General features: G+C 32.0%; 2 protein-coding genes across 2 annotated transcripts in view; one reads left to right on the forward strand and one right to left on the reverse strand.

Moving 5' to 3' along the window:
* LOC130446932 (general transcriptional corepressor trfA) overlaps window positions 1–22972 on the reverse strand; it is a 126382-nt gene that overhangs the window by 83156 nt on the left and 20254 nt on the right. Inside the window, exon 2 of the mRNA XM_056783469.1 lies at window positions 13896–13928. The gene's annotated coding sequence lies outside the window, so the exon portion shown is untranslated. The remainder of the gene's footprint in view (window positions 1–13895; window positions 13929–22972) is intronic.
* LOC130446935 (uncharacterized) lies at window positions 18170–21311 on the forward strand. The gene is made up of 3 exons (XM_056783478.1): window positions 18170–18394; window positions 18578–18740; window positions 21001–21311. The coding sequence occupies exons 1-3, from the start codon at window positions 18266–18268 to the stop codon at window positions 21255–21257; spliced, it is 549 nt and encodes a 182-aa protein (XP_056639456.1). The 5' UTR covers window positions 18170–18265; the 3' UTR covers window positions 21258–21311.

A 22972-nucleotide genomic window follows, 5' to 3' on the forward strand; every position in this document is an offset into this window, starting at 1 on the left:
TATTTTAGATATACAGTGGCGAGTCTAAAAGAAACATCGATGGAGTTGCTATTTTAGATATACAGGAGCGAGTCTAAAAGAAACATCGATGGAATTATTATTTTAGATATACAGGGGCGAGTCTAAAAGAATATATCGATGGAAATGTTATTTTAGATATACAGGGGCAAGTCTAAAAGAAACATCGATGGAATTGTTATTTTAGATATACAAGGGCGAGTCTAAAAGAACATATCGTCCGAAATTCCGTTAAAATGGTCGATTTCATTAGCTTTTCAATGACGTAAATAATATTTAATAACGAATAACAAACAAAACGCATCAGGAAAGTGGAATCGTCTAATATGAAGCGCGGCTGCATTTAATGCCTACATTACAACGAATCTCGATTCAAACATGCAAATTCTAGTTTCCAATTTTGGAATGTAATCGCAACCGCTGAGGATTTGCGAATATAATCGACTTGGAGGTTCGTTTTATTCGGTACGCAAATGAATCGGTCGCTTTTGTTTGTCGAATTCGTCGTTTCAGTTCCCGATGATGATATAGTCGTAGACGAAACGAGGGAGGGAGGGGGGGGGTAGTTTGAAACGATACTATTTTGATATTGGGATTAGTAGACAGTCGATGTTGTCGATATTGCTTTGTTCGATGGTCTATTATTGTTTAATAATAGTTTTCGTGTTTACGGGGACGGTACGACGAAAAAAACTTGGAAATTCGATACATTTTTTGTCATTTGTCGGAAAATATTTGACCGACGAACCATTTTTGCCAGTCCGAGAATAGGAAATAATCCGAGGGGACTAAATCTGGCGAATAGGGTAGCTATTCAAATTTTAATTCATTTATTTCGGGCATTGGAATAACTAATGTGTGGGCTGGTGTGTTACATCGATGAAACGGTTTATTATCGGCTAAATACGGTGGTTTTTGTCGTGATTTCTTCGCTCAAACGTTTTTAAATGGAAATTATCGCACGCGTGTCACAAAAAAACCGACACCTGTACACGGAACGATGTGTGTTATGAAATATTGCAAAACACTCGATGGAAACATCTCCACGACGCCGTTTTTGCTCCATTTTGATCGCAGCAACATTTCTAGAATCGTCACTTCGTTCGGTCGACAACTGCGATGCAGGTCCTGGCAGGTCGTGCGTTTAAATTCAATTTCGCGAGCTTGTTAGTCGTAAATATACGCGAATAATGATTTTTGTCTCAATTAAAAGATCCGGCCGGTTGCCGTTGAGGAAAAAAAAACGATTTTTAAGGTTTATTTTCATTTTCGTGAACGAGGCAACTTTCTAATGTTACTTAAGCGCTAATCCCTCGACATTATATTCCGCTCGAAAGATTTCTCCGATTTACATAATCCCAGAAATATGGGAAAGCTTCGAACATCGTTTTTTTTTTAATTTATACAGGGATTAGTCGGGATTTTTACGCTAGTTTTTTGTTGCGATGATTCGAACGGAAAAATAATCGCGAATTTAATTATTGAGACACTATTCGGAGTGGTAAATATAAAAATTTGTTTTAATCGTTAAAATACGATAAAATGTCAATATACGGGGGTTATATTATTAAAAATTTAAGTACGAAACGATATAATGTAATAAAACGCGTTTCTGTTTCTATAAGTCTCAATTTCATATTTAAAATAAATGTTAGTTTATATTTAAAGTTAGTTTTTAATCCTGATCAACTTTTTTTATAATAATTTCCTATATTAACAACAATAAAAGTATTTGACTCTTAAAGAAAATCAAATTTTTCGACATAACTCGTATACGATTAAAAAATTTCGATTTACGATTAATGCATATTAGATTCTAAGCGATTTAGAACGTTTTATCAAGAATAACTTTTTTCCATAAAACTAATAATAAAAAAGTTTTTCATCCGATTCGGTTTTTTTATTTCCGTATCCCACTGTATAAATTTGACGATCCGCGTATGTCGTTTTCGCGGTTCGAGGGAATAATTTTTGAATTAAATTACATTTTAAATACCATCCAACGACAATTAATCGTTCGACTATCGTCGTCGGGCTTCCGTAAAGTAAAATAAAAATATTTAAATATTTTCAAATACCGATGTCTTAAAACTTCACATTTATCGTTTTTTCTACTACAAAATCCATAGTTTTACATTCTAAATTTTAAAAAAAATTAAATTAATACGTTTTATATCAAATATCCAATCATAAACATATATTTTTATACGTCTATATCGAAAGTTATGTAACAACCCTCGTATATACGTAAACTATGATCCGATATTTCCGACTCACCAGGTATACGAATCTCTCGGTTATAATATACATTTAAGTAACTCCAAAAAGTAATTAATTCAAATTTTATTAGCGCGGAATGTTCAACGAAGAGTTTTCGCACCAATTATGATAACAAATTTCCAACGATTCCTAACCCCTAAATTGCTAAAAGTGATAAAAGCCCTTATCGAAATTCAGACCCTCAAACTCGCTCCCTAAAGTATGATTGAAGTGTATTTCACTGTCTACGGAGAAAGTTTCGTACTCAAATCCCCTCGATCGTTGTACAATTCCCTTCTACTTACGAAGATGTTGATCTAGAATCGCGGGAGTATCTAATCAACCTACAAACACACCCTCTTAATAATTCGTTATAGAAAAATCCGTATTCTAATTAACCCTAACTTTCGAAACACACCCGTATAAATTTGACAGCCGTCTGAAGTTGTTTCTAAATCTTCCATTAACAAAGAAATATTCAATTTTATCTATTTTTCTACTTATCATAGAGATGGGATAACATCTTTGTGAAATACCCTGTATAACGATTAAATACTTTACTTTAAAACTTAATTTAATAATAAAAATAATTATTGTTAATTATTCGATGATATTTATAGTTCTACGTCAAATGACATTATGTTCTGTGTTCCATGTCACGATTATTGAAAATCCTCCATTTTGCGTTAAAATTATCAACGTTGTTTGTGTGTTTATTACCTTTTGAACAAGTAGCCGGAAATCGGCACCATTATATTAAATTTCCGTACGTGTTCGCGCCGTAAATCTTACTAGAAATGTTCCCGAATATAAAGAGTACAATGCACTAGGCGGTTAAATAAATAGTCGTCCATTTATCAACGTTTATTTCTCTATCTAACACATTATTCAAGGTTAGAGAAGACTGAATAATAATATTGAATCTGACAACAATGTCAGGGGTCAAACGAATGACAACATTGATATAATTTCGAATTAGGTCATAATAAGGGAAAGCGCGATGTCTATTAGAGGTTCGTGTACTGTGGATTATCCTGTCAACAACATGTCCGCAGGATTTCGATGTAATAAATCTGGAATTATGTCGGGAGAAATCTGGACTATAATCAATCATCATTATATTTTATTATGAATAATTTCGAGATGAACTAATGGGTTTTTGATAAAAAGAATGTTAACAATTAGTTAACGAGGTGATGGTTTGAAAATAAACGTTAAGTGCCGTATACCTGGTGAGTCGGAAATATCGGATCATAGTTTACGTATATACGAGGGTTGTTACATAACTTTCGATATAGACGTATAAAAATATATGTTTATGATTGGATATTTGATATAAAACGTATTAATTTAATTTTTTTTTAAATTTAGAATGTAAAACTATGGATTTTGTAGTAGAAAAAACGATAAATGTGAAGTTTTAAGACATCGGTATTTAAAAATATTTAAATATTTTTATTTTACTTTACGGAAGCCCGACGACGATAGTCGAACGATTAATTGTCGTTGGATGGTATTTAAAATGTAATTTAATTCAAAAATTATTCCCTCGAACCGCGAAAACGACATACGCGGATCGTCAAATTTATACAGTGGGATACGGAAATAAAAAAACCGAATCGGATGAAAAACTTTTTTATTATTAGTTTTATGAAAAAAAGTTATTCTTGATAAAACGTTCTAAATCGCTTAGAATCTAATATGCATTAATCGTAAATCGAAATTTTTTAATCGTATACGAGTTATGTCGAAAAATTTGATTTTCTTTAAGAGTCAAATACTTTTATTGTTGTTAATATAGGAAATTATTATAAAAAAAGTTGATCAGGATTAAAAACTAACTTTAAATATAAACTAACATTTATTTTAAATATGAAATTGAGACTTATAGAAACAGAAACGCGTTTTATTACATTATATCGTTTCGTACTTAAATTTTTAATAATATAACCCCCGTATATTGACATTTTATCGTATTTTAACGATTAAAACAAATTTTTATATTTACCACTCCGAATAGTGTCTCAATAATTAAATTCGCGATTATTTTTCCGTTCGAATCATCGCAACAAAAAACTAGCGTAAAAATCCCGACTAATCCCTGTATAAATTAAAAAAAAAAACGATGTTCGAAGCTTTCCCATATTTCTGGGATTATGTAAATCGGAGAAATCTTTCGAGCGGAATATAATGTCGAGGGATTAGCGCTTAAGTAACATTAGAAAGTTGCCTCGTTCACGAAAATGAAAATAAACCTTAAAAATCGTTTTTTTTTCCTCAACGGCAACCGGCCGGATCTTTTAATTGAGACAAAAATCATTATTCGCGTATATTTACGACTAACAAGCTCGCGAAATTGAATTTAAACGCACGACCTGCCAGGACCTGCATCGCAGTTGTCGACCGAACGAAGTGACGATTCTAGAAATGTTGGAAAAATCGTCGACTTAGCATTCAATCGAGGAGCTTGACGATTGAAACTACAAAGAGATCGGAAAATTTTTGATATAACCCTCGTAGAAACATAGAAAAACGAGAAATGAATCTTCAAAAACCATAAAGAAATTTCTGGTTGTAATAAGTTCCAAAAAAAAGTTTAAACGGTAGCGTTTAAAACATGTCCCCTCGTATATTATGGTTTTAATTAATTACGAATCCTCCTTATAACGTTCCACCTCGTATAATATGGTTTTAATTAATTACTAATCCTGATTATAACGTTCCACCTCGTATAATATGGTTTTAATTAATTACTAATCCTATTTATAATGTTTCCCCTCGTATATTATGGTTTAAATTAATTACGAATCCTCCTTATAACGTTCCACCTCGTATAATATGGTTTTAATTAATTACTAATCCTATTTATAATGTTTCCCCTCGTATATTATGGTTTAAATTAATTACGAATCCTCCTTATAACGTTCCACCTCGTATAATATGGTTTTAATTAATTACGAATCCTATTTATAACGTTCCACCTCGTATAATATGGTTTTAATTAATTACTAATCCTGATTATAACGTTCCACCTCGTATAATATGGTTTTAATTAATTACGAATCCTATTTATAACGTTCCACCTCGTATAATATGGTTTTAATTAATTACTAATCCTATTTATAACGTTCCACCTCGTATAATATGGTTTTAATTAATTACTAATCCTGATTATAACGTTCCACCTCGTATAATATGGTTTTAATTAATTACGAATCCTATTTATAACGTTCCACCTCGTATAATATGGTTTTAATTAATTACTAATCCTGATTATAACGTTCCACCTCGTATAATATGGTTTTAATTAATTACTAATCCTGATTATAACGTTCCACCTCGTATAATATGGTTTTAATTAATTACGAATCCTCCTTATAACGTTCCACCTCGTATAATATGGTTTTAATTAATTACTAATCCTATTTATAACGTTCCACCTCGTATAATATGGTTTTAATTAATTACTAATCCTGATTATAATGTTTCCCCTCGTATAATATGGTTTTAATTAATTACTAATCCTGATTATAACGTTCCACCTCGTATAATATGGTTTTAATTAATTACGAATCCTGATTATAACGTTCCACCTCGTATAATATGGTTTTAATTAATTACGAATCTTAATTACAATGTTTCCCCTCGTATATTATGGTTTAAATTAATTACGAATCCTCACTATAACGTTTCCCCCCGTATAATATAGTTTTGATTAATTGCGATTCCACATTATTTAATGAAAATAATAAAATATGAAACCAGATGAAATAAAATTCAGTATATGTTTCAATACCTCCTGTACGTATTTTCAATAAATAATTAGAATTTATGATTATTTTCTTCGGATTAAAATAAATTTTATCGAGTTACAAAAATCAATATTTAGATCGTATAAATTACGGTTTGTTAACCATTGGGCTTGAGCCGCCCCTGGCTCTCCGAGAGTCTTATTATTATTTATTCCGTCAAACACACTAAACGGATATACGTAATCATCCATTAAAAATTCATAATGTTCGAATGTATAATTTACAAAATGTACGTTCTGATTTTGAAACTTTAAATACTTTTGATTCAAAAACGACTTTACATGGCATTCAAACAATCTGATTAATACAAAGAATTAAAAAATTCTGAAGTATTTTTTGTAACATACTAAACTGTACGTGAAATATATACTAGCTTCAGTTATAATTTGGCAACATGGCAAATGTTTATTATATCAAGGTTAATACTACAATAATATTAAAAAAATTATATAAATATTACAAATCCCGCGTCGTTTATTTTAAAAACGTAAAAAATAATCTAGTAAAAAGGATCTTCGTAATATTTTGTGTGTCTTTGTGTGAAATATTTTTCCTGCTGACGCGGTAAGCCGGAAAGTCTAAGGGGATTTTTTTTATGTGTTTTCAAGTTAAAATGTAATTGCCTTTGGTCTGGCAAGTGTAGGTAATTATGTGAACAGTAGAAGACACACTTGAAATATGGTTTTCCGTTGGAAAAACTCTCGAGAGGACGCTTTTTCACACAGCATCTTATAGTCCGAGTGCAATTACTACGAATAAGAAAAGAAGAAGAGTTCTACGATGTAAATTTGTTTCTTGAAGTAAAATTAAATGAAAATAAATACGAAAACTATAATTACAAATAAAAAACAACAATAAAGTTTCAAATCATAGAAAGTAAATGTATAATCAGTAATTTTCCATAATAACTTTCTAGTTATTAAGAATCAACATATGATTTTAAGTGTTGAATGTGTTGCATAAAATACTAACATATAATTCCGTGTCGTAGATATGAAAGATTTCAATTAGATCTATGTTCCGTGTAATTTGGTGTAATGGTTGTTGCCTACTTACGAACACGACTTGAGTGTTATATATGTTGCCTAATTCATATAATTGTTTCGACCTTGAATATAAAGATAAGAAGGTCAGTAATTTAACGAATATAACTCCGGGGTATAAAAAAAGAAGTCGGGAAACTCGTCGGACCGATAAGAAAGAAAAGTCTTTAGATAAACTCTGAAATGGGGAACCTTATTGACTTTGCATTGTTCACCATTCCCGAAAAAATAATGTCAAATTGGATTTCACTTTTCCAAGAAAACATAGAATATCGGGAAAGAACGCCCCGTCGGGACATATATATCTTATCCAGAGACTATCCCAAGCCGGGGTGAAAAGCCGTGCTTCGAAAAGATAAGTTAGAATTACAGGGAATACGGAAAGGCGCGATAATAATAAAGTTTATCACCGATATGATACGTTCATAGTACAAAAACATGACAAAAAAATTATTTTTACGATGAGAAATAAACAATTTTTACTTTCTACTCGTATAACATTAATTTGCTGGTATTAATCGACACGTCATTAACAGAAATATCTACTTCCGACAGTTCTCGCTAGAGGGCGCTGTGTAACTGACCGAGAATTAAATCGGACAAAGGAGGGATAAACGAAATGACTGCGTAGTATGCAATTTTCGCGGCATTTGCATGTTATTAAAACTTTTCCATGGAGAGCGGGACTGCAAGGGTTTTAATACCAGCATTTACGGCTTGTTAAAAAAAAAGTCTCGGAGGGCATTTTGATGAAATGAAATGGATTTTCAATGTTATAATAGCCGGTAGTGAATAACCATGTTTTTACGTCAATTATTAATTGGAAATTTACTGGTTTCGAACATGTAAATATATAAATAAAAGTCTGGTAATAAACGAATGTAAATAAAAACTTTCTCAATATATTATAATAATAAGTGTAAAGTGTGTTGCATACAATTTTTATTCTAATTTTTAGACAGTAAAAAAGTTCGTTGACACGGTAGTTGCCTACTTTATCATTAAACAACTAACAAACAAATGCTGGTTGGACAGGGTCGCACTAAGGCGCTAATGGATTTCGTTTCAATTATTATCTGATGAAATTTATTCAATTTAAAATTTAATTAAGTAACGTGGTGTTTTTTAACAAAAAAATAACTATTTCCTTTTAAAATGTTTTTGGTGGGAAATATTAACAATTTTTATTCTAATTTCTAGACAGTGAAAAAGTTCGTTGACGTGGTAGTTGCCTACTTTATCATTAAACAACTAACAAACAAATGCTGGTTGTACAGGGTCGCACTAAGGCGCTAATGGATTTCGTATGAATTATTATCTGATGAAATTTATTCAATTTAAAATTTAATTAAGTAACGTGGTGTTTTTTAACAAAAAAATAACTATTTCCTTTTAAAATGTTTTTGGTGGGAAATATTAACAATTTTTATTCTAATTTCTAGACAGTGAAAAAGTTCGTTGACGTGGTAGTTGCCTACTTTATCATTAAACAACTAACAAACAAATGCTGGTTGTACAGGGTCGCACTAAGGCGCTAATGGATTTCGTTTGAAGTATTATCTGATGAAATTTATTCAATTTAAAATTTAATTAAGTAACGTGGTGTTTTTTAACAAAAAAATAACTATTTCCTTTTAAAATGTTTTTGGTGGGAAATATTAACAATTTTTATTCTAATTTCTAGACAGTGAAAAAGTTCGTTGACACGGTAGTTGCCTACTTTATCATTAAACAACTAACAAACAAATGCTGGTTGTACAGGGTCGCACTAAGGCGCTAATGGATTTCGTTTGAAGTATTATCTGATGAAATTTATTCAATTTAAAATTTAATTAAGTAACGTGGTGTTTTTTAACAAAAAAATAACTATTTCCTTTTAAAATGTTTTTGGTGGGAAATATTAACAATTTTTATTCTAATTTCTAGACAGTGAAAAAGTTCGTTGACACGGTAGTTGCCTACTTTATCATTAAACAACTAACAAACAAATGCTGGTTGTACAGGGTCGCACTAAGGCGCTAATGGATTTCGTTTGAAGTATTATCTGATGAAATTTATTCAATTTAAAATTTAATTAAGTAACGTGGTGTTTTTTAACAAAAAAATAACTATTTCCTTTTAAAATGTTTTTGGTGGGAAATATTAACAATTTTTATTTTAATTTCTAGACAGTGAAAAAGTTCGTTGACGTGGTAGTTGCCTACTTTATCATTAAACAACTAACAAACAAATGCTGGTTGTACAGGGTCGCACTAAGGCGCTAATGGATTTCGTATGAATTATTATCTGATGAAATTTATTCAATTTAAAATTTAATTAAGTAACGTGGTGTTTTTTAACAAAAAAATAACTATTTCCTTTTAAAATGTTTTTGGTGGGAAATATTAACAATTTTTATTTTAATTTCTAGACAGTGAAAAAGTTCGTTGACGTGGTAGTTGCCTACTTTATCATTAAACAACTAACAAACAAATGCTGGTTGTACAGGGTCGCACTAAGGCGCTAATGGATTTCGTTTGAAGTATTATCTGATGAAATTTATTCAATTTAAAATTTAATTAAGTAACGTGGTGTTTTTTAACAAAAAAATAACTATTTCCTTTTAAAATGTTTTTGGTGGGAAATATTAACAATTTTTATTTTAATTTCTAGACAGTGAAAAAGTTCGTTGACGTGGTAGTTGCCTACTTTATCATTAAACAACTAACAAACAAATGCTGGTTGTACAGGGTCGCACTAAGGCGCTAATGGATTTCGTTTGAAGTATTATCTGATGAAATTTATTCAATTTAAAATTTAATTAAGTAACGTGGTGTTTTTTAACAAAAAAATAACTATTTCCTTTTAAAATGTTTTTGGTGGGAAATATTAACAATTTTTATTTTAATTTCTAGACAGTGAAAAAGTTCGTTGACGTGGTAGTTGCCTACTTTATCATTAAACAACTAACAAACAAATGCTGGTTGTACAGGGTCGCACTAAGGCGCTAATGGATTTCGTTTGAAGTATTATCTGATGAAATTTATTCAATTTAAAATTTAATTAAGTAACGTGGTGTTTTTTAACAAAAAAATAACTATTTCCTTTTAAAATGTTTTTGGTGGGAAATATTAACAATTTTTATTCTAATTTCTAGACAGTGAAAAAGTTCGTTGACACGGTAGTTGCCTACTTTATCATTAAACAACTAACAAACAAATGCTGGTTGTACAGGGTCGCACTAAGGCGCTAATGGATTTCGTTTGAAGTATTATCTGATGAAATTTATTCAATTTAAAATTTAATTAAGTAACGTGGTGTTTTTTAACAAAAAAATAACTATTTCCTTTTAAAATGTTTTTGGTGGGAAATATTAAAAAGGGTATTCGTTTTGTAATGAAAACAAACAAATTTTACAACCGCAATTTCGCCAAAAGTGGAATTCTGGAATTAGAGATGCCGTAATACTTCGTAAAACAAGGTGAATGACATCTATAAAGTCGAAATAACATCCCAAATCTTGCTTTAAAGAATTACGATGATATACGCTACCGGTAAAAATTTTTTACTCATCCTATGATTAATTAAATCTGTGTTAAGAAGTCTGTAAAATCCGTCCTAGGTTCGGTGATGATTTGGGGATGTTTTGGAGGAAAATCGACCGGAAACCTAATAAAAATCGAAAAGATTTTGAAGGGTTAAAGCTATAAAATGAAATAAAACGTTCTAGCTAACCCCTAGTCGGCAGAAAATCATTCTTTGAAGCTGCGCAAAGAGTATTCGGCCACCACACTCGCCCGACCTCATCCCGATTGATTTGTTGTGGGAAAAATTGAACAGGGCATTTAAAAAACGGTATAATACTTCCTCATCGCATTTTTTGAATATTTTGAATAAGGAATGGTACTAAAAAAACGACGATTATTTGTCGAAAAGAGGTTTACTACAATACTACAAATTTACAAATTTAATCGAAAATTTTCGCTATACTATAAATCCTGACGCCAACCCTGTACGACCGCAGCGTTTGTAAGCGAGTTCGATTGGCACCGTAAAGAAACAAGTTTATTTCGATTCGATCCCGATCACGATCGACCGTCGTGTATTACGCGTTCCATGATATATTTATATGGATTCATTGTAAAACGTGTTGCATATCATCTAGAATATATTTATATGGAAATAAACAAAATGTTTTCAAAATTGATTTTATTAGATGTGTAAATGTTATTTTATAGTCGATGTTCGATTTATTCTTTCATTTTCTTGGAAATATTTTCATAACGAACTAACATAACCTAACTTTTCGCGAAATAAAACATATACGCCGTTAAAACAATTACGTATAATGAAATAAAAACGTGCAAACAATATTTCTATATTGTTTGTTGTCGATAAGATGTAAAAATTCGTTTTTCCATATTTCCCACCAGCAAAATTGAACCAAATCGTTTTAAAATTCATTTTCCGGTATTTCGATCGCCTCCGTTGTGTTCTGGTCTCGAAGATTCGACAAGAAAATTGAATTCAAACTCGAGAGACGAACACTTCGACGCCTTTTCCTTCAAATTAAAAAATAAAAGGAGTTTTCCGAGATATGCAATCTAGTTGAAGTGGCCACTGTCCTAAATTGGGAATTTATTTCGAAAATGCACGATTAAAATACTCAAATACCGCCCTGTCCTTAGATCTAATTGATTATTTCATATTTTGTGATGGAATAATTTAGAAAATTTTCACGATTCAATTTACCAAACTAGCTACACACATACAAACCACGTACAAATCTGCTGGAGGCGCAATTATCTCCGGATATACATAGATGGTATGTACATAGGAACCCCAACAACTCGGAACGTACACAAGCTCTAATTTAACACCATTCAAACTAAAACGTAGTTACACAAAACGTGAGTTGGTTGATACGCACTAATTTCAACATTTATTTTCCTCTAAATATTTATTAATATGTGGTTATACTATTTTTTGCTTTTCCCTGTATAATATTAAACGTCCAAGTTATCTTAAATTACCGTTTCTAATGTATAATTTAATTTATGTTCAAATTTTGACACACCCTGTATTCTTCGTTATTAATATACATTTTAAACCTACTGCCATCTGTCATTGACAGCGTCAACGCCACAAAACTAAACGCATCTAATAATTTCTATCGAACTTTTCTAAAGAAATTGTTTTAAACATAATAATAACGATATTTATAATAAAAATAAACGTAATTTAATATATGATTCATTTTTGACACGCCCTGTATTCGGAATCTAGAAATTACAATAAAAATAATTCTTAAAATAAACGTAATTTAATATATGATTCATTTTTGACACGCCCTGTATTCGGAATCTAGAAATTTACCGCCATCTTTGAGTGTCGTTCACCGAATTCGCGCCAACGCCACAAAACTCAACGCATATAACAAATCCAAACAAACTTTTTTAATGGAATCATTCTGAATATATTAAAAATGGCATCTACAGTAACAATAAATCTTAAAATATATTAAAATAAACGATCAGTTTTGAAAAAATTATTTTTTATTATTAAAATTGAGTGTATAAATAATTGTATCAATAAAACGCGCTTTCCACGGCCAACTGACGCTTTTACTAAATGTATCAACAAATCTGAGACGACTTGTTCTGTCAGTGTTTAGAAATTCGTTGTTATAGGTTTACATAAAGTTAAGAGAAAAATGAATATTTTGAAGCCTTTCGATAACATCGACTTTATTTTGAATAATAAAACGATATTACTATCGGAAAAACTTTTCTCATTGATAGAATTATGGGATAAAATGTCCGTATTCGATTTCGATCAAATAAACATGAACGAAACTATCAAGTTGATGGATTGGGCATTGTTGCATACTCTGAACATTACTCTTACTGCCGAATGGACGCATTATACGGATTTATTCGAGGTACATATTCACATTTATCATTATTCACATATTAATATTCGAGAAGATTTTATATATTTTCATTTTCCGTTAATAAAAATTTCTAACCCCACATTTAAACGCAGTTTCAAGGATACACTATTTTTGTCAGCGTTGCCATGTTTATTTGATTATTAACCGCATTTAAAAGTAAAAATAATTAGCATCCAAATTCCTCTAGAAAGGATTACGTGTTTCTAAATTTGTTTTATCAATTTAAAATTCCATAAACTGCACAAAGTATTAAATGTCTATATTTCAAAAATCAATTATGACTTCGCAATCACTAAATTTGGCTACGTTGTAAAATGAACACCTGCCTTAAACGTTGTTCGAATATCGAACTTTTCCGATTACACCCGAAAGTGCGACGAGCTTTGTAAAATTTTAATAATTGTTATTAACATGTTTATGATTTATTTTGTTATCATGGTGATTTCAGTTTTTTATTTTGTTTTTCTAAACAATTTATTTTTATATTTTCGCCACAAAAAATAAACTTGAATTCAATTGTGATAATAATATAATTTGTACTCCCCCTGGTGGCGATTTTCTAAACTAAACTAAATTATGGCATTATAAATTCTTAATAAGATACAGTGTTGCCATAACTAGTTATAACGATTTAGTTTTTAATAAATTTTAAATTTCAAATGGAAATAAAATTATTTTTAAGTGCGAATTCATTACAAATACAGTATTATCTTCTGATATTATGAAGTATCAATATTTTTTTACACCAAATTGTCTTAGTTGAAATGATATTAAGATATGACAACACTGTATTAGATAAAAACTGCGTGATAGTTTGGAAATTGAACTTACCTTTTGAAATAGATCTGTCGAACTTCTTTGCAACTGTAAAGTGAAAAAAATATTATTTATTGATGGTTATATAGTACGAGAAAAAATTAAGAAAATTTAGTTTTGATTTTTTTTATATCGAATTTAATAAATAAGAAGTTTATTAGTCCAGGGAATGTAGCATTTTGGCTCGCAATTTTTTTGTTCTGTATGAATTGACTTGAAATTTTCACAGAAGCTAGGGAATAGCCCAAAGATCATTTTCGTACGCTAAAACCTTGGGGGTGGTTGCTACCCTTAGTAGGGGGTGGTAATTTTTTTTACATCCTGACTACAGGAATCGATGGATAGGGTAATTCTAAGAACGTTTTCTTCGAATAACTGTATTTTTTTTTTTTTTTTCGTTAAATGCATAGTTTGAAAGATTCAGATCCGAATAACGGAAAAATTTTGTATTTTTTGACGAAAATCCATATAGTTTGAGTTTTAAAATAAAAAAAAGTCTTTAACATGAAAATTTAGTTACTTATTATAAAAATAAGGTCGATTCCAACTTTTTTCTACGAAAAAATCAGTATTATGTGATTAAGGGTGGTTTTTAAGGGTTGAACTATTACGAAATTGTGTCCTACAGCATAAAACAATCCATATTCAACTAATCCAAGTCAAATTTTACTCATTTCAAGGTTTAAAATGTTATTTTATTATTTTTTACAATTAGGGGTAGTTTTTCCACCCTTTTAGCGTACAACGGCATAATGTAGAAAATGAACTAGAGGGTGAAATGAGCCTAATTCGAAATTTTTGTACAAATCCATGCAGAGCGAAAAAATTGCGATGTTTTACCTTTTTTGAGATTTATTTCCTGGACTATATATGGAATTTTTTAGATCTGGTAGCCGTCAATATAATTATAGTTCGGTTAATTTGGACATAAATTCCCACAATGCTGAAAATCAGTAAAATTGTTGAAAAATTCAAAAAAAAGTCCATTGGCGTTAAATAAATAAATGAATGAATGATTGAGGATTAAAAAAATTTTATTTTTAATTATATTTTAAACAATTTTCTGATTCCCAGCTGTTGGAATTTCAATTTATGTTGCTCCGCTTCGTCTAATTTGACCGGACTATAAACTTGAAAGAAGGACGATGGTGTCGGCGGTGTTGCCATATTAATTTAAAATCAGTAAATCGCCGTATAGGTTAAATCAAATTCTACATTTTACAGACACAATTAGTAAACGCTTTAGAGAAAGCGAGCCATATTTTGAGACCGATCTCTGTAATATTCGATAAATATTTCGAAAAAATGTTATACGTTTTAAAAACGTCTTGGGGTTGTCCGATATTGGAGGTCGTTATTAAAAACGAAAACGTCGGAATCGGTGAAAAAATCGTCGAGTTTTTCGATAGAGAAAAAGCTGATTTAATAGTTATGAGATTGGTTAAATTATGCGATTCCCGATGCGAAGATTTAGCTCTAAATTTAGCGACGGCGTTTCTCGAGTATATCCAATACACCGATAAAACCGGCCGTGCAGTCGAGATCACCCCCAAACAATTTTTGTTTATTTTGGATACGAGAATCGTTTTATTATATAAGTGGGGTAGGATAAGGGCTATCGAGGAAATCGTAAATCGATTTAGTTACGAGGATTTCAAATTTTGCGTCGAGAGATTCGTGGACAAAGACACCGATAAATCTAAGACTTGGCAACATTGCCGAAAGGTCGCTGCATTAATGTTACAGATATATTTGGGTGAGTCTAGTCGACTCGGTTATATTATTTTCGATAAAGCCGTGATTGTGTATTTTAGAAACGAACGTCGTTAATACGGAACGCGTACGTAAATTTATCGATATTTTGGATTTTTATTTAAAAGTCAGCGTAAAAATGGATAATTTGGAAGATTTTATTGAAAAAGTTGGGAGATTAAGTGAAATGGCGGAACCCTCGTTGCTATTAAACGTATGCGAACTTTTAAAAAACGCCGATAACAGAAATTTATATAATTTTACCGCCCAAATGTTCATCAGAACCATTAACGCCGATTTGAACGATATAGAGGCAAGTTTAATGAATATTTTAATAATTTTTTTTATACAGGGTGTCTCAAAATTAAATTTACATTTAAATATTTACTTTATTTGATATCGGTTGGATATCAATGTGTTTTTCGTGATGTCCGTCACTTCGGGACGGACATTTTCCTTTAATTATACCAGGAGAGTCGATTTGGTGACCGAATTTCGTCACCTTGAGGTTCTACCATGTATATAAAATAATTTCCTCTTAGGCACTGAAAATAAACGAAAACTATGAGAACGATGATGTGCGTCGTAGAAATATGTCAGTTGTCACCGCGAGGTTGGCGGCGACGTTTGACAGTTTGGCGGGATTTTTGAAACGTAATGTGAAAATAGCTCGAGAATGCGCGTTAACTGCTTTCAGTTTGGAGCCTACCGCCGATAGGTTGGGTATTTTGGAAGATTTGGCTAGAAAAAGCGGATTGCCGGTTGGTATTTCGGTAAAAAAAAACATCATCATGGAATCGGAAATAATTTAGAAAATATTTGTCATAAAAAATAGCCAAAAAAATTTTTTTCATATTTTCTTGAAACTATTTTTTTTGTTTTTTCCTTTATTTATTTATAAATTTTCCGTAAAATCGTTACAATTTTTTTTTTCAAAAAATTCCGTTTTAATAACCGTTATTTTCAAATACAAACTCCCATCTCTATTATTCTATCTCCTGCCATGACGTATATTAATTGACATGATTAGTTGAGAACCAAGATGGCGTCGTTAACTTCCGTTTATTTCTATCGTGATAAATTTATTTCGTTTTACGAACTAAAACGTAAATTAAAAAGTAATTTCAGTTCTTTCATTTGATATTTCAATTCCAAAATAATTTTAATGTGTATATAGTTGTCTTAATTTAATCAGCTGATTTTGTACGTACCATGACAACGTCGCGTATCGAAACTATTCCATCGATATGTAGAGAGGAGACACATTCGTTACGATTACGACCATTAGATTTTTCTAGCATTTTTTATTGCAAAACGAATATTATTAATTATTAAATCGTTATTTACATCATTTTTTTTTAAAATATCTGTCTTAAATAAGTAAAATTTCAATTATTTTAATCATTTCCTATTTATCAGTTGTCAAGAATTTATTCATACTTTAATATATGCGGCAACGTTGCGCTTTCGCAGTTACCAATCTTTGAAGAGCGGCCATTCTATTCATTAACGTGTTTAGTGAGAATTTTTAAAATTCTTATAAATTAGTGAAGAAATATAAAAATTTTTATCCCTTATATTTATAGTTATGATTCATTAGTAAAATAAAATCTTTTATAACTTCGTGAGAAATAAATTTGGCTACGTCGTAATATCAACACCTGCGTTCTAAACGTCCGAACTGTATCTCGTTGTTTGCCGATTCAGTACGAAAAATGACGAGTGTCGTAGGTGATTGTGCAAAACGATAATAAGTGATACAAAAATGTTAATTTATTCATTATTTGGATTGTTACGGTAAATTTAGTTAATAATTTTTTTATTTTTCTAATTTCAATATTTTCTATACGAAAAATAACTTTAAATTCGTTCAATATTTAATCCAATGGTTTCGATTTTTCAAATACGTCAATATCTTAGGTTATGTTGTCTAAGGTATTTGGTATTTTAATATTACGGTGTTGCGATAATAAGTCTGCAAAAAAAGTTTTGGTTATACGAGGCGATTTAAAAGTATCGATTACTTTTTAATTTCGTGGAAGTTTAATTATTTCAATTGTTTTTTTATTTCTTATATTAAATCGTGTTTACACGTGGCCGATGTTTGAATACCAGACATTTTGATCGTAGCCAATCGATCGCGCGGTTGCCAGATTTTAACGTAAATAAGCAGATTTGAATAAAATGAAAATTTTTTTAAATTAAAACCGATTCCATTATACGAGGGTATTCGAAAATTTTACTTTTTAAAAACAATATTTTTTTTAAATTTAATTATTTAAATGGGTTTTTTATTTCTTATATTAAATCTAGTAGGTAAAAATTTCTCTATTTTTAAATAGAATCGGCAACGTCGTGTTTACACGTGGCCGATGTTTGAATACCAGACATTTTGAAGTAACCAGTCGATCGCGCGGTTGCCAGATTTTAACGTAAATAAGCAGATTTCGATAAAATGAAAATTTTTTAAATTAAAACCGATTCCATTATACGAGGGTATTCGAAAATTTTAATGATAAAATTATTTAAAGATATTAGATGCAACATATCAATGGAAATGTAAACTACACCCCCTATCATCCCCTATATCCGACGTCGAATTATTATCTGGATGTTCCGATTGTCGGGAATATATGCGTCAATTCCAACCTAATATACCGATAAGGTCGAATTTAACACTTTACGAAGCCATTCAAACATTGGATTTACCGGAAATGATTTGCGACGATCTCGTTATTTGTATATCAAATCCGAGGTACCAGGTAAAACGTGTTGGGTCTTATATTTTTCGTTACGGCTCTTTGAAATTTTCGCGATTTAATCCGTATTACGGGGGCATTTCCAAAAGTTCGTTTTCTTTTTGGTTTTTTTTTTTTTTTTCAAAGAAACGTAGCGAAAAAATTTTTTTTCGTCGGAGGGGAAAATTGTTTTGGAACTTTTTGTAGATATTGAGTTGGTATTTGCCCTGGATGGTACTGTACAGATTGTGCGTGATGTATTTGAGGGATCCACTGCGAACTAGGAATTATATCACCAAATTGGATTATGTCGATATCGATTATTCGAAATTTGATCGTAATCAGAAAGTTTCGTTCAATCCGTTCGAAGGTAAATATAAATATCGTGATTATAATCGTTGAAATTGGAAAATTTTGATTTTTTTTTATCACTTTTGTCGGGTTTACAGTTATTTTCATTCAGTTCAAACTTTTTCGCATTCCTATGATATTTTTATGGCGATTTCTCGCTTCCTCGATACTTCTTATTATTTTTCTTCGGTTTTTACATTCATTTTATAACCAGTTTTTGTTTCCTGGACACTTTTAAACTAGGTGCGTGCTTTCTAAAATCTTTTTTCGACTTGTAATCGCTTCTTGGATAGTTTTCTTTCACTATAAATACGCTCCCTACACCCATTTACTACTTTTATGCGATCTATAGACTTTTTTTTACCATATTTATGCGCTTCTCTAACTAATTTATTGATTTTATTCGGTTTATAGACGTTATTTACCATTGTCAATAAGGTTTCGCGATCCTTTTTTTCATATAACTTACTTCTCGTACCAATTTACGACTTTGACGTGCATTCTAGACCCTTTGTCACCACTTTCGCTCGCTTTTAAGACCTTTTTTACCACTTTTGTCCGATTTCTAGACCTTTTCACCAATTTTGTCCCATTTCTAGACCTTTTTCACCACTTTTGTCCAAATTCAAGACCTTCTTCACCACTTTCGCTCGCTTTCAAGACCTTTTTTACCACTTTTGTCCGATTTCTAGACTTTTTTACCTTTTTTACTCGCTTTCAAGACCTTTTTCTCCACTTTCGCTCGCTTTCAAGACCTTTTTCTCCACTTTCGCTCGCTTTCAAGACCTTTTTCACCACTTTTGTCCGATTTCAAGACCTTCTTCACTACTTTCGCTCGCTTTTAAGACCTTTTTCACCACTTAACTCGCTTTCAAAACCGTTTTCTCCACTTTCGTTCGCTTTGAAGACCTTTGTCACCACTTTCGCTCGCTTTTAAGACCTTTTTCAGCACTTAACTCGCTTTCAAGACCTTTTTCACCACTTTTGTCCGATTTCAAGACCTTCTTCACTACTTTCGCTCGCTTTTAAGACCTTTTTCACCACTTAACTCGCTTTCAAAACCGTTTTCTCCACTTTCGTTCGCTTTGAAGACCTTTTCCACCACTTTTGTTCGATTTCAAGACCTTTTCACCATTTCACTCGCTTTCAAAACCTTTTTCTCCACTTTCACTCGCTTTCAAGACCTTTTTCATCACTTTCGCCCGCTTTCAAGACCTTTGTCACCACTTTCGCTCGCTTTTAAGACCTTTTTCACCACTTTTGTTCGATTTATAGACCTTTTCACCATTTCACTCGCTTTCAAAACCTTTTTCTCCACTTTCGCCCGCTTTCAAGACCTTTTTCATCACTTTCGCTCGCTTTCAAGACCTTTGTCACCACTTTCGCTCGCTTTTAAGACCTTTTTCACCACTTTTGTTCGATTTATAGACCTTTTCACCATTTCACTCGCTTTCAAAACCTTTTTCTCCACTTTCACTCGCTTTCAAGACCTTTTTCATCACTTTCGCTCGCTTTTAAGACCTTTTCCACCACTTTTGTTCGATTTATAGACCTTTTCACCATTTCACTCGCTTTCAAAACCTTTTTCTCCACTTTCACTCGCTTTCAAGACCTTTTTCATCACTTTCGCTCGCTTTTAAGACCTTTTTCACCACTTTTGTTCGATTTATAGACCTTTTCACCATTTCACTCGCTTTCAAAACCTTTTTCTCCACTTTCACTCGCTTTCAAGACCTTTTTCATCACTTTCGCTCGCTTTTAAGACCTTTTTCACCACTTTTGTTCGATTTATAGACCTTTTCACCATTTCACTCGCTTTCAAAACCTTTTTCTCCACTTTCACTCGCTTTCAAGACCTTTTTCATCACTTTCGCTCGCTTTCAAGACCTTTGTCACCACTTTCGCTCGCTTTTAAGACCTTTTTCACCACTTTTGTTCGATTTATAGACCTTTTCACCATTTCACTCGCTTTCAAAACCTTTTTCTCCACTTTCGCTCGCTTTCAAAACCGTTTTCTCCACTTTCGTTCGCTTTGAAGACCTTTTCCACCACTTTTGTTCGATTTCAAGACCTTTTCACTTTTTTTTGTTTCCTACACCTTCTCATAACCAATATTCGCTCCCTGGAGACTACCGCACTCGGATCTAACTTCCCAGACGCTTATTACGATCTCAAATCTACTTTTCGGTACATATTGTAGCTTTTTAAACTGTTTATTTGATGTTTCCTTAAAAATTTTGATAAATTAACCGAATAAAAACGAAAATTATGTCCTCAAGGTATAGAAGAAGGTTACGAGAAGTACCTAAACTCCGATTACGAATCCGAAAATGAATCGACGTCCGAAACGTGCGCTCCACTCGGCGACGATTACGATCCCAATTCGATGGAAAGTCTCAAGAAAATTGTCAACAACGCCGAGGTCGAACCGACCGACAATCGGATAATCCGCAACAACGGCAAAAAGGGATTGGAAAAATTGAAAAGAAAATTTCGTTTTTTCGGAAAAAGATATGCGGAAAAATCGAATTTTTGATTTGTATCGTTCCAAACACAAATTCAATATATAAAAATCGTTGATTGGTAGAAAGATTTCAGATTTTTTGGTGACATCCCCGAACTCATTCGACATTTTTTATGATTTTACGACGACGAACAGAATAGGAAAATTCGTTTTTCCACGTTAGATCCTATCGACTGCGCCACTTGAATTTTCTTCCGCTCCGATCCCCGATTTGGCTCGGACGGCGCAATACGAGTAGCGCCGAGGAGAAAAAAAGGGGATGAATTCTAAGATTGTCTCGACATCCAACCCTTCTCCACGCGATTATCGTTACAAAATTGAAAAAAAAAATGGTTTCATTCATCGAAATATCTTGATAATCGACCAACAAAGACACCTGTCCGTTTCCCTCGTTTTTTTCTCGAAGTTACTACGTAGGGTTGGGTGCGGAGGATTAAAGTGGATAGCGAGATCATAAAATCCACGTATTATGGAGGGAATTTCCATCGCCGTCGCCGGATCACGTACTGATCCTAATGGGTTTTGTTCAGTCGCTATAGTCCCTCGTATACTATTTCGCGAGACAGGTATTGTTACGACTGCAACACTTGATAATAATAGATTAGATCAGATTATTTATACGCGCAGGGGGAATTTCGCTTGACTATGTTATTGTACGAGTTGGAAAAACAAGTTGATACGACGAGTATTTAAGGAGTTTATGTTGAGGATTCGCACGTCGAATTGATCAATTATAAGAAAAAAAATTGGTTTAAACGTAAAATCCTATCGACTGCGCCATACGAAAGTTCGAATTTATGACGGTTTTTCGACGTTAAAAGTGTCACTAAAAGGATAAAATGGAAAATTTGTATTTTTGCGTAAGATCCTATCGACTGCGCCATACGAAAGTTCGATTTGATGACAGTTTTTCGACGTTAAAAGTGTCACTAAAAGGATAAAATGGAAAATTCGTATTTTTGCGTAAGATCCTATCGACTGCGCCATACGAAAGTTCGATTTGATGACAGTTTTTCGACGTCAAAAGTGTCACTAAAAGGATAAAATGGAAAATTTGTATTTTTGCGTAAGATCCTATCGACTGCGCCATACGAAAGTTCGATTTGATGACAGTTTTTCGACGTTAAAAGTGTCACTAAAAGGATAAAATGGAAAATTCGTATTTTTGCGTAAGATCCTATCGACTGCGCCATACGAAAGTTCGATTTGATGACAGTTTTTCGACGTCAAAAGTGTCACTAAAAGGATAAAATGGAAAATTCGTATTTTTGCGTAAGATCCTATTGACTGCGCCATACGAAAGTTCGATTTGATGACAGTTTTTCGACGTTAAAAGTGTCACTAAAAGGATAAAATGGAAAATTTGTATTTTTGCGTAAGATCCTATTGACTGCGCCATACGAAAGTTCGAATTTATGACGGTTTTTCGACGTTAAAAGTGTCACTAAAAGGATAAAATGGGAAATTCGTATTTTTGCGTAAGATCCTATCGACTGCGCCATACGAAAGTTCGAATTTATGACGGTTTTTCGACGTTAAAAGTCTCACTAAAAGGATAAAATGGGAAATTCGTATTTTTGCGTAAGATCCTATCGACTGCGCCATACGAAAGTTCGAATTTATGACGGTTTTTTCGACGTTAAAAGTGTCACTAAAAGGATAAAATGGGAAATTCGTATTTTTGCGTAAGATCCTATCGACTGCGCCATACGAAAGTTCGAATTTAT

The sequence above is a fragment of the Diorhabda sublineata genome, chromosome 7 (genome assembly GCF_026230105.1).
Source record: "Diorhabda sublineata isolate icDioSubl1.1 chromosome 7, icDioSubl1.1, whole genome shotgun sequence".
Taxonomy (NCBI): Eukaryota; Metazoa; Arthropoda; class Insecta; order Coleoptera; family Chrysomelidae; genus Diorhabda; species Diorhabda sublineata.